Raw genomic sequence first — 13,545 nt, 5'->3', positions numbered from 1 at the left:
AGCGTCCCAGCCGTGACCTTTCTTCTCACTCCGTTCACTTGCCCCATCCCTATGAACGCAGTTCCCACCCACGTGCCTGTGACTCCCAGTCCATGTCCTCTGTCCAGCCTCTGTCCGAGCACTGGGTTTCTCCGTTGTGCTCACTACGGCACAGAAGCCCCCAGCTCAGCAGGCACAGCAGGGAACTCATAACGTCTCTTGAAAACCCTCCTGTGTTTCACCGCACTTGGGAAGAGCACCAACCACACAGCCCCTGGTTTGGAAGCCTGGGAATCACCTCCGGTTCATAGCTGCCTCTCTTTGGACACGTACTGTTGGAGGGTCACTATGCTTTGCGGAGATTTTTGCATTTGTGCTTCAGAAGAAATGTCATTCCTAGGTATTAATATCGCCATTCCCCTGCTGGCAAAAGTGGAAGGTCCGGTGATTACATACTAGCCCAGGGTACCGCAGGTTAGTGGTTCTTCCTGGCTTCAAAGTCTGTGCTCTTCAACACAGTAACACACACACGGTCCCTAGGACATATTTTATTTCCTAGAAAACTGAATCATAGGTACTCTAAAGGAAACATTATAGCAAGAAACTGGATTTCAGATTTTCCTTTTTTTTAAATTCAGAAGATCTGTTAACTGGCCCCAGATTTCAAAGTGGCTGAAGAGGAGTGGTGGCCATCTTCTTTGGAAGGGGCACACTTGCTTCCGTTTGCCACACTCCCCGCCACTCCCTATTGTGTTACACATGGCCATTTTCCTCATCAACATTATTTATCTGACTCCTTCTGGCATTTGAAGTTTTTCGTTTTCAAAATTCTTTTTTTAGTTGTAGATGACACAATACCTTTATTTTTTTATTTTTATGTGGTGCTAAGCATTGAACCCAGTGCCTCACCTGTGCTAAGCAAGTGCTCTACTGCTGAGCTACAACCCCAGCCCCTGCCCTTTGAAGATTTTTAAAAAATACTTTTTCAAGTAGGTATTTAATTAATTAATTTATTTGTGGTACTGAGGATTGAACCCAGGGGCATTTACCACTGGGTTACATCTCCAGACCTTTTTGTTTTGAGAAAGGGTTCTGCCAAGTTGCTTAGGCTGGCCTTGAACTTGCAATCTTCCTGCCTCAGCCTCCCACAATGCTGGGATCACAGGTGTGCACCGCCTGGCCTGAGCATTTTACTTATTTATTTTTATTTTATTTTTTATTAAAATCTTTATTTTTACAGACTGCATTTTGATTCATTGTACCCAAATGGGGTACAACTTTTCATTTCCGTGGTTGCACATAATGCAGAGTCACACCGTTCATGCAATCATACATATACATACAGTGATACTGTCTGTTTCATTCTACTATCTTTCCGTTCCCCACCCCCTCCCACCGCATTTTCCTCTACACCATCCAAAGTTCCTTCATTCTTCTCTTCCCTCTCCACACCCCCTCGTTATATATCGTCATCCACTTATAAGAGAAAACATTTGGCCTTTGGTGGTTTGGGCTTGGCCTAGTTCACTTAGCATGATATTTTCCAGCTTCATCCATTTACCGATTTTAACTGCTGTGACATTGTGTCCTGGGCTCTGATCTGTCCTTCATTCCTCTGAAGTCCCACTGGTTCCTGAATTGACAGTGTCACTTATAAAATCACTCTCCAATCTATTCCACTCCTTTATCCTGCTGGCTATGAGTTGGTCCTCACAGCCTCTCACTCTAGTGAGCCGCTGGATTCCTGATTCCAGTCTCAACTTCTGTGATCCTGTCTCCACATTTCCTGTAACTAGGGATCTAAAAAATAGGAACAGATGATGTCCAGGAGCCTCTGAAGGGAACGCAGCTCCCGAGCGTGACACATAGGACCATCTGAGACTCCGTCTCTGCGTGGTGTTCACACTCCTCTTGGCCATATTGAAATACTTAGGGTTTTCTCCAAAGTCAGGACCCTTTATGTTTCCTCTCTCCCCATTTCTCTTTCTACTTGGAATATACTATGTGGATTTGCTAAAATGGATTGCTGAGCATATCATCAGAATTCTAAAGTTCCTTTCTTTCCTCTCTTTTGACTTGTTCAAAAATTTCCTATTTCCTTTTTCACCAAGACACAGCAGAAGTCCGGGATATGCATACGCATTGTAACAGTGTCTTCGTCGGTTGTCGGGTTGCTTGTTTTCTGTGCGGCGTGGCAGGGGAGCAATAAGAGCATGGGCTCTATGTCCCAGCCCTGCCGTCTGAACTGCCAAGACCCGAAAGGTCTCCTTCGCAGTTTTGTTTTCCCGCCTTTTCAGTAGCTACTAATATTCTTCCTCCTGTTGTCAGTGAAGTTAACTGGCTTGACTCACACAGACTTAGAAGCCCCTGGCACCTAGCAGCCCAGGAGACGTTAGCTGCTGCGATTGTATCGCCATCTCATTCAGTCACTCAGCCTTGGTTGTGCAGCTCTTCTAGGAATTTTGATACCCCAAATTTTAGAGCCCACAATGACTTTGTGGGCTCCTGCTTCCAGTCTCAGCCTCCACATTGCCTGTAATTAGGGAGAGGATCATTTCAGCCCGTTTTCCAGGGGAGGGAGTGGAAGACTGGAGATTGGAACATGCTGTGGCCACAGTCTGCTGGTGGATGGGAGAGGCGGAATTCGTGCCCGGGAGCCCAAGCCTGGGTTCCCTGTGTCTGTGTGTGTCACCTTTGTGGGGTGTGCTCAGCAGGTGCCACAGGCGAGGTGGCTTCCAACAGAGATTTCTCTCTCAGAGTTCTGAGGCTGCAAGTTCAGGAGGAAGGCGTTAGCAGGGCTGATTCCTGAGGCTCTTCTCGGCTTTGGGGGCCAACCTCTCGCTCTCAGTCGGTCACACGTCTTCCTCTGGGCGCCTGCACCTCCGGGGTCTCTGTGTGTTCTAATCTCTGCTGATGAAGTCGCCATCAGATTGGGTTAGAGCCCACCCTGACAACGACCTCATTGTAACTTGGTCACCGTTTGAAGGCTTTGTCTCTAAATCCTGAGGTATTAGGAGCAAGGGCTTCAAGATGTGTTTTGGAGGGGCGCCCCGCAGCCCGTATCACAAACCTGATGCTCAAACGTCAGAACGGGCTCCACCGAAGGCTGCATTTAGCTAGTGCCCTGCACTTCTGTTGGATTCTAGAAGTTCTAAGTACCTTTTCATTTTTACGCTCCTAACTCAGGTATAAGCTTCTTGTTTCTGAATTTTCTCGTCTTCGATCCTCCATGCTGCCCCATCAACCAGGTGTTCAGCCACTTCAGTCTCAGAGCGTTTTCAGGGACCCGGGTCCTATGACCACGTCTCCTCCCTGGGTTTTCAGCCAAAAGAATCCTGTCACCTTCTGTGACCATGAGTTCAGTTCCACTGCAGAAAAGAAATAACCTAAATATACTCTTAAGTTTGGTTTCTGCTTCTGGACATTAAGATTCACAATTTTGCTATTCACCTTGAGTGACTGTTACAGATAAATCAGACCTAGCCTCCTTGGGTGTGGATTTTATTATTATTTCTTATAAAGAAATCAGGAGGGTCACAAAAGTTTGCTTACTATATATATATATATATATATATATATATATATATATATATACACACACACTTACTATACACCCATACGCACACATATTCTAAGTTACTAAAGATAAATAGACATGTATATATGATATATATTATCCTCTGATTAACATGTATCCATTCTACATATTAATGGGGCTCAACCTGATACTTCTACACATGAGGTATACAGCACGCCCTGATGGAATCAAGGTCATTAGAATTTCCCTTGCCTTTTGGTTTTCTTATGTTTCCTCTGAGCTCCCCTCTTTTAGATTTGCATAAAATATATAATAGGTTATACTGAACTTTCATCATGTCACTGTTCTTGGGAACCTTAGAACTTCTTCCTTCTATCTAACTGGGACTTGATGGCTATTATCCAACCTCACTTTGTCCACCTTCCCACCTTCCCAGACCCTAGAAATCGCTATTTTACACTCAGGTTGACCCTTGTTAGCTTCCACATGTGAGAGAGAACATGTGTTATTTGTCTTTTTGTCTTTCACTTAACATGATGTCCTCTATTTCTGTCCATTTTGCTGCAGAGGAGAGAGTTTCGCTCTGTATGGCCAGTGTTCCCCTGTGGATATAGACACTTCCTTCATCCGTTCACGCAGGGGTGGTCCCCAAGGCTACTGTGTGTCCTAACTATTGTGAGTTGAGCTGCAGTAACACGGGAGGGCAGGTATCTTTTTGGCTTACTGATTCCATTTCCTTTGGATGTACGCCCAGAACTGAGATTACTGGCCCAGATGGTAAGGTTTCTTATTTCTTGTTCAGTTTTTTGAGTTCCTTCTATGTTCTGGATGTTAATCCTATGTCAGATAAATAGTTGGCAAATATTTTCTCCCATTCCAAGATTGTCCCTTCACTGTTGTTTCCTCCATTGTACAGGAGCTTTTTAAAAAGTTTGATATAATCCCATTTATCTATTTTTACTTCAATTTTCTGTGATTTGGGGTCATATCCAAAATATCATCACCTATACGGATGTCTTGAAGTGTTCCTTTGAGTAGTCTCATGGTTTCAGGTCTTAAATCCAGGTCTGTGTTTCACTGAGTGGACTTTTGTACAGGGAAGCAGGCAGAGGTCAAGTTTGAGCCTTCTGCATGTGGATGTCCAGTGGTCTTTGCTCTGCTTATTGAAGAGGCTGTCCCTTCTCCAATGTATGATTTTGATATCTTGGTCGAGAGTCAGTTGGCTGTGGACGTGTGGGTTTATTTTGGGGTCTCCATTCTGTTCCTTGGGTCTAGGTGGTTCTGTGGTGTGTCTTAAAGTCAGGTGATCTACTGCCTCCTGCCCTGTTCTTTGGGTTCAAGATTGCTTTGGCTATTTGGGGTCTTTTGTGTTTCCATGTAATTTTTTTTTCCTTCTATGCAGAATGTCATTGGTACTTTGATGGGTGTTACATTGAATCTGTGAGTTGCTTTGGGGAGGATGGATATTTTAACAATATTAATTCTTCTTAATCTAAGAATACAGGTGGTCTTCCTATATTTTTGTGTCGTCTTCAGTTTCCCTCATCAGGGTTTTATAATTTCCATGATCTAGCTCTTTTATGACCTGGGTTAAGTTTACTCTGAGGTATTTTATTATTTTTTATAGCTGCTATTGTGAATAGAATTGCTTTCTTGATTTCTTTCTCAGCAAGTTTGTTATTCATATGTAAAAATGCTACTGACTTTTGCATGTTGATTTTGTTTACTGCAACCTGACAGAATTGGTCAGTTCTAATAGCCTTTATGTAGAATTTGTCCCCCTTTTGCTTATGTAATAAGACAAAATCTTAAGTTCTTATCCAATTGAATGTAAATTTTGGGTTGACTTGGTCATTTTTTCCCAAGACTTATTTTTTCATATTAAGAAGGAAAAAGGATTTAATTCCTTTTAGTGTTATTCTCAATTAGAAAATGGAACCTTTCATATTTTAAGTAACTATGCTGCATTTTCTAGACACAGATAAGAATAGCTAATTTTATTTTGTTCTCAAATGACGAGATTTGAGATATTGTCCTGTTTTGAAAATAGCATGTCAAATGGTGATGATACCATATAGTACTGTTGTGTGTTGATAAGCGTTCAAGTGTCTTCTTTTCAATCAGAGTTAAATGGAATATGTCTCAGAAGGAGAGAATCATATTTCACTCCAGGCTGCCAAGGGACTCTGGAGAATTCAAGTATTATTAAAACTGATTGTGTGGTACATTTTAAGTATTATTCCTAAAATATAAAGGCTACCATTAACTCTACCAAATGTTGAATAGCATTGTATTTAAATTTTTTTCTATTTCTGTGTAAAGTCATATCAAGTTGAATATGACAATTATGAATGGTGCTTCAGATAATTAAATCTGGCAGCTATTTTTGTTTGTTTTATATATTCACTATGTCCTTAACAATAACTATAAAAATTTTCAATTTTACTCAGGAGATCTGTGTGAAGATGAGTCAGTATAAACTTAATACAAGTATATGTGAGCAAATTTATTTTTTCTTTCTAAAATTTAAATTACCTTCATTTAATTTTCAGATTACTCTTAAAGTATTAAAAGAAGCATAGGTTTTATCCAAAGCATCATCGTTCACTGCCCCTAGAAATATAGATGCACATATGTATGTATATGTCATGTTTAATGAGAGAAATACTGAGTCATGCACAGAGAAAACAAAATAAAGATTCCCTACACAATAAGCAGATTTAAAATTTAAAAATGTAACCACTTTACATAATTTCACACATGTAAACTCTATTCATGTTAAGTGTGTAGTTTCCAAATCATAACCTCTTTCTCTGGCAGTGCACAATCCAGTGCTGTGCAGCCTTTGTCCAATTTAGAACATCCATTTCACCCCGTGGATCCCTCCTGCCCGTCGCCCTCAGTCCCTCTTCCCACCCACAGCCACAGCAGCCATCAGTCTGCTTTCTGCATTTCCAGGTCCTTCTGGACATGACTTGTAAAGGGAGCCATACACTTGGCGACTTTTGTGTCTGGCTTCTTCCCCGGGTTCAGTGCCATTGAGGTCCATTGCTGTTGTAGCCTGTGGGGTGCTGGTTACTTTTTTTTTTTTTTTTTTTTTTTTGCGGTGCTGGGGATCGAACCCAGGGCCATGTGCTTGCAAGGCAAGCACTCTACTAACTGAGCTATATCCTTAGCCCAGCTGGTTACTTTTTATTCCCTGAATTGCACTGCATCGTATGGGACATGCAGTACCATTTTTGTGGATCCCTTTCGATAGCCAACTTGTAAGTATGCATTGAAGAAACCAAACGAAGTTCAAAGGGATAAGAGTGGGAGATTTTTTTTTTTTTTATGATTTGCTATTTTATATGGTTTAAATTTTTTAAATTCAGGATCGTGTCTTATCTGTCAAAGCAAAGTGAAGAATGTATATAAACAAGCCAGTAAAGCCTTCCATTGACCCAGGTCCTATCTTCCTTTAGATAATCACCATCAATTTATTTTAGCATTATTCTAGAACGTATATGCACACATACATGCATGCATATAAATATACACATGCAAACATACGTACGTGCATCAAAGCAGTCATATGTTTTATATTTCAACAAAAAGGGAATCATGGAGCTTCATAGTTTAACACAGTTACCAAAGTTAGGAAAAGCAAGAGGATCAATGAGTTAATACATTCACAATGATGAAAAGGTCAAATCTGAGGACTCCATTTATTAGTTGCTACATGCAAACACGTTTTGATTTTTAAAGGCCCTCTGTGTTTTCTTGCAGGATACTTCGGATCTGCCTGCGAAGAAAAGGTGGACCCCTGCGCCTCGTCACCGTGCCAGAACAATGGCACCTGCTACGCAGATGGGGTGCACTTTACCTGCAGCTGTAGCCCGGGCTTCACGGGGCCCACCTGTGCCCAGCTCGTTGACTTCTGTGCCCTCAGCCCATGTGCCCATGGCACGTGCCGCAGCGTGGGCACCAGCTACAAATGTCTCTGTGACCCAGGTTGGTACCGCCTGTAGACAGCACACCTCTTCTTTCCTCAATCTCAAGAGACTGGTTTTCTTTTGCATCTGAGTACATGTCGTCCCTCAGTGTAAAGAGAAGTGAATTCTACTCAACTACAGCACACCTTGGACTTTACTCTCACAGAGGGCTTTAAAAATACCTCTTCCCCTTTACATGACCAATTCACATTCATTGCAGAAAACTTAGAAAATACACTAAAGCACAATGGAGAATGTTTAAAAAGTTTCAACTTCTAACAGGCAATTATTTTTAACGATCAGCTATAGGTCATTCCAGAGCTTTTAGTGTTTGGCATACCTTTTATTGTTGTGTGCTTAAATGAACAGAATAGGTTTTTCTATTTTAGTGTGTGCATGAAAAGCACAATGTGATCCATTCAGAAATGTGCCATCTATTAAAATTCTTCCTCTGCGCACAGTCTGTTACCCTTCTGACTTCCTGTGTAAACATTCAGAAGCTTCATCATTTGTTTTACAATTGCCTTTTTCACTTGTAATCCCAATTTTTAATTATGGAAGTTTCAAGACCCAGAAATCAGACTGATTACTAGTTGCAATTTGTGTCTGCCCAACCTTCTGGTTTGGTCTGAAAAGAAATCGTGGATGGCCCTCTCTGCTTTCTCATTTCCATTCTGCCCACGTTCCCATCCATGTGTGAGCTAGTGCTTTAGAATGCTTCCCTGGACAAAAAGTCTTCATGTGCACGCCCCTGACCAGGCCGCATGGCTGGTTCTGCTTGACTCATCTCTGCCACGTGCCTAGGGTGCCTCACCTGGAAACCCCTGGGGCTGACTTTTCTTCTGAGTTCCAACACCCCCATGATATTGCTTTTGTAGTTTTAGGCCACACATGGAAAATGACAGATGGCATATGCAATGGGGTCCGGTCAGATTACGTAGTCTCCTGCATCCGAGCTGCTGTAGCTTGTGCCAGGAACTGCTCTGACGTCCACACAATGACAAAATCGCCACTCCTCAGCATGTATCCCCATCTTTAAGGGACACATTATTAATTATCCCTGTGTGTGTCTCGCTTTCTTTAGGGGTGGGGGCAAGTGTGCTTTCTTTGAACAGCTTTTGGATCAACAAAAATCATCCCAAGCCACCCCTGAGGGGTCATCTTTGTAGGTTCTCAGCTGGGTGAATCACATCTCTGGTCCTTTCAGAGTCACATCTTTTGAAATGTCTCTGGAGGTCCAGTCACACACCTGAGGCCACACACCCAGCGGGGAGCCAAGCCCAGATTCCACCCCAGGTGCTCCGCATCGTATGGCCCCCAGTGCCGGCCCAGCACCTCCAGAGGGCACGCTCCCCTCACAAGTCGATGAAAGGAGGTGGTGGGAAACACAGCTGAGCATCTGAAGGGTTTCGCAAAGCTTTTTTTCCACATAGATTCTTAATTCTCTGATTCGCTAAGCAATTGACATTTTGCCAAGTTCCTCTTTCCTCTCTGGTCTGAATTATAGAGGAGGGGCTGTTTAATCTGCTTGGTAACAGTGTTAGGATTCTCCAGAGAAACAGGAGGGGGAGAGAGAGAGAGAGAGAGATTTATTTTAAGTAACTGGCTCATGCAATTGTGGGGACTGGCAAGTCCAGAATCTGTAGGGGAAGCTGGCAGTCTGGAAACCCAGGAAAGTTTCTGTGTTGTGTGTTGGGGCTGAATTCTTTCCTCCTTGAGAAATCTATCTTTGTTCTTAAGACCTTCAAGCGACTGGATGGGGCCCACCTGCATATGGAGGGTCAGTTTTTCTACCAAAGTCTACTGGTTTAAATATTAGTGTTGTCTTAAAAAGCCTTCATAGCAACATCTGGACTCGTATGAGAGCAGATGCCTGGGTACCACAATCTAGCTAGCCACGTTGACACAGGAAGTTCACTACCCAGTAGCTTTTTGGGTTTCTCATAAACCTTGGAGGGAAGAAGTTTCTTGTGTTCTACTTATGACATGAGGGTGCTTTCCGGGTTCATGCCATCTTCTCCTGTCAGTGCCTTGTGGGGAGGGGAGCTCACCTGCCCGAGGGCCCAGTGTTCATCCCTGTGGATCAGGGCATGTGTGCAATGGGGCACCGGCTGAGGACAGAGACTGTGTATGCCTGTGTCCTTCCCTGCGAGAAGCAGTGCACCAGGACAGTTCTGTTTGCAAACTAAACCGGCTGCAGTTGTGCTGGGTGAGAACCGAGCCTCACTCACGGCGTGACTCACGGCCCGCTGCTCCCGGCACGGTACCCACGATGTCATAACATGCAGGGTGACTCCCCGCAGCAGCAACTGGAAGTGAAATCTTTCTGTCAGGAACTTCCTCCTTACTTCATTACCTGTCTCCTGAGAGTTCTGATTCCCTCTGTGACGCCCCACAGGAAAGAATCAACTATGACAAGGCCAGGAAACAACTTCAGTGACTTCCTCCCTTAGCCATTTACAAATTTCCCTTAGATTTCTTGTTACTTTATTTTTAAAACTTTAAATTGAGTGTAGTTGTTTGAGATAAATGGTGTTCCTCAATAATACCAAGTAGGAGTTTTTCAGACTGGGCGAGGGGTTCCCCTGGCCCTAGATAAAAACAAACAAACAGACAAACACAGCGTGGCTGAGTGTTTCTCTTTCCACCCTGGGAGAGGGAACGGAGAGTGGAGGAAAGATCTTGCCTGTGTGTTCCCTGCTTACTGATAGTCGTATCATATGTGATCATAGCAAATTTGCCGCGTGTCTCTGGACCTGTTTCCTTCTCAGTTGGAAAGAAGAGGTTTGAGATCATTAAATGAGAGGCACGTAGCCCCTTTCCCGGCACGGAGTAGAAAAAGCTCTTCCTTCTCCTTTCTTTCCATGCATTGAGATTCCAGCAGCATTCTTCAAGTCAGAGTAGTAAAATAGCTTCTATTTAAGTTCCCTTTCCCCTCCCTCTGTTCTCTGCTAAAGCGTCATCCATGTCCATTTGGAGCGTTTAACTTGGAAATCGCCTGTGGCCCAGCAGTATCCCTAAGTAGCCCTGAAAAGCCTGGAGAGACAGGTATCCATTCCGCCAGATCTTCACCTGTCAGGCAGGCCTGGGGTCCTGTCAGGGCTCACTCATCACACTTGGGAGATAGAATTGCTTCCAGAGAGGATGCTTCCTCAGATTGTTAGTTGACTTTGTGTGACATAAAAAAGGCATTTTAGCATCTGGCAAGAATTTACATTTTTAAAGGTGATCATGACAAGTCTGTGAATGTGAATTTCTCATCTTAATCTTTCGGAGCATGTAATTGCTTTACCACTAGTTTGCATAATAGAAGAATCTCATGAGAACAGGTGAAATTGGGCATCGAGCAGCAGAGCAGGGAGCCTGATCATCCTAATCGAGAGCAAACGGACCCCACTTCATAAATGGCAGCAGATTGAAATCACGTCATGTTGACAATTAGTTCCCATCTGAAAAAAATGCCACTTTGATGACTGCCAATCAAATTCTCCAGGTGCTTTATTTTCAAGCCTCATTTTTAGCTTATCAGACCAGGGATTTCTGATGGGGACTAATATTAAATAATCACGTGTCAGTTCTGAGTAAGCACCGGAATGTTATCTTCCAGTGATAGTGTTGAGTGATAGGCCATTCTCTAAAAAATTGCAAATCGAAATCTGAGGACTGGAGAGAGTGAGAGCTGGAGCTGCTGCCAACATTAGGTGGCAGAATTCTCCAGGGGCATGCCATTGTCCTTGCACATGGGCACCGTGGAGTTTCATGTGGCCTCAATGCAACAGTGGCATCTGGAGATGACCACTGGGAGGCTGAGCACTGTAGATGGCCAGTACAAGAGGCAGACTCTGTAGGAAGGGACATGGTTTGCCTGAGCTCACTGGACCTGGCCCCTGACTAATCCACCTCAGTCTTACAGATTGTGCCTTAACCATACTATTTAAAGTATTTAAGGTATTTAAGTATTGAGGGTATAAGAAGGTATTTAAGGGATAAAGCATATGAATATAGCAAATTTTATTTTCACAAATAATGTCTTTGAAGCCCATCAATTCAACTGAAGCTGGACTCCCAGACCAGACCCGGGAGTTACTAACCACCATCCTTGCCAATTCTTCTCTATCAAAGGACTGATATTAAGTTACATCATCCAGATACATAATACACTGTAAAATAAAGGATGTTTAGGTTTCTTCTAAATGAAGTGACTTATTTTTTGATGGGCGTGTATAGGAATTTCAGAGCTGTTTTTTCTGTTTGTTAGATTTGCCTTACCCATAGGTAGTGCCTCTGTGTGGCCCATAGGACACAGCTGGTGTTTCTTCCAATATCAGCACTCTGACAATATCTTCTGGAAACACAATTAAATATTCAGTGATCAGGATTTTAATAGCAATTGAGTAGCAATAAAGAAACTCGTATACCTACAAAGATCTGAGGACACTTAGCTTTCTTATGAATGACTAGATGCTTTTAGATTCTTTGATAAGTCCTGTGGACAACTTTCATCTGTGATTCATCAGGGAACTTGATCTGGCTCAACAGGCTGAAGACAATCCCTGTATTAAACATGCTATATGGGCTTCTGATCTGCATATCACCTTGAGAGTTGTGGATTGTATAGAACATATCATCTTTTTCCCTCATACCCTTCCTTGTTTTATATGATGCCTACCTTCACCATAGGAAGTCCTATTTACCTAGCTATAGCAATTTCAAGGGAAGTTAGCCTTATTTTTGGTAATCTGTACTCGACCTAAGAAAAGTTTACATCTCTATGTGAAAATCATGATAACTCTAAGAACTGAGAAAGCGAAGAGCAGCCACCAACACTGGGAGCTTGTTGGACACTTACAGGTTGACCATGAAGTTGTTAGGGGCTGGCCTGATGCTCACAGCTGGTTCAGGGCATCTCCTGTGGAACATAAGGACATAGTCAACCTCATAGGTCACCAACATTGGACATAATCACTCAGAGATCATGACAAAGTGGGACAAAACAAGGCCACTTCATAATTTTGTCTAAGACAAAAAAAAAAAAAAAAAGACCACCAGATCACCATGTAACCCATAAATTCCAGACATTTCTTTTTCTGTGTCCAGTGAACTGACAGCTATTTCTTTACCAACTACAGCGCTAGCCTTGCTCTAGCCTTCCTTCTCTATAGATTGAGACTTATGGAGATATCGAAGCAAAGAACTGCTCCTGCTTCCACTTTGGTGTGAATCCTCCCTAAATCACCCAAATGGAGTTTAAATCCTGTAATAAATCCTATCTAACGCTTACCGAGATACTCCATGGGATTCCTCATTGTGCCATTCAACTTGATCAACTCCAGCTATGTCCCTGGTAGCCTTTCATTGGAGGGCATGGACAAAACTTAATTGATTAAAGTGCTTCAATTACTGAGGTTGGCAATTGATGGAATTTCCATAGTGACATCAGTTTGATGGAAGTTTCTAATGAATTGAGATCCAGCTGGCTGAAGGATAAGATGCATTAAATGCTGTCATGAGTAGTAAGTCTGAAATGCTCATTAGGGCAAATTGAGGAGCAATGTAGCTGCTAAGGAGTTTGGACAATGAACACTTGGAGGAATTTTTTTCAGAGGGTGTGTGTGAAGTGATATGTGTTTTAGATTATTCTCACGGTTTTTGGCTTATAACACAGTCAAGAAGCGTATAGAAGACAGGAACTTCTGGCAAGTGGGGGTAAAGACTTGAACTTGCATAGTGGAATGGAAAGTATGGTTCAGATACTCATTTGCGGAAGGAATCCTAGGAGTTTAGTTGTGAGTAGGAAACATTCTTGAGAAAGGAGTCAATGGACCCCGGAGGCTTTACCTTGGATGACTCAGAACTGGAAATGTGCAAAAGAATCCTCTTAGAGTCTGGTACAGCAGGCCAGGCGAGGCAGGTGCTCTGTAGTACATAGTCGGGGCTAGGGCTTGGGGATGAGGTGAGGCCAGGGAAACCAAAATGGGCTCCTGTGGTCTAGGTGCTGGAGAAAGTCATGGCAGTTGTTAAGAGACAAGAAGGTGAGAAAACCCACACAGATAT

General features: G+C 43.0%; 1 protein-coding gene across 1 annotated transcript in view; it reads left to right on the top strand.

Moving 5' to 3' along the window:
* The window catches only part of DNER (delta/notch like EGF repeat containing), a 299,024-nt gene that overhangs the window by 225,262 nt on the left and 60,217 nt on the right, over positions 1-13,545 (top strand). The window contains exon 8 of the mRNA XM_079132624.1: positions 7,286-7,510. Coding sequence (XP_078988750.1) covers positions 7,286-7,510 — 225 coding nt within the window. The remainder of the gene's footprint in view (positions 1-7,285; positions 7,511-13,545) is intronic.

Source organism: Sciurus vulgaris (genome assembly GCF_902686455.1).
Source record: "Sciurus vulgaris genome assembly, chromosome: 3".
In the NCBI taxonomy this organism is placed as follows: Eukaryota; Metazoa; Chordata; class Mammalia; order Rodentia; family Sciuridae; genus Sciurus; species Sciurus vulgaris.
The sequence above is the reverse complement of the archived record's forward strand: the minus strand, read 5'-3'. Positions and strand labels throughout refer to the sequence as shown.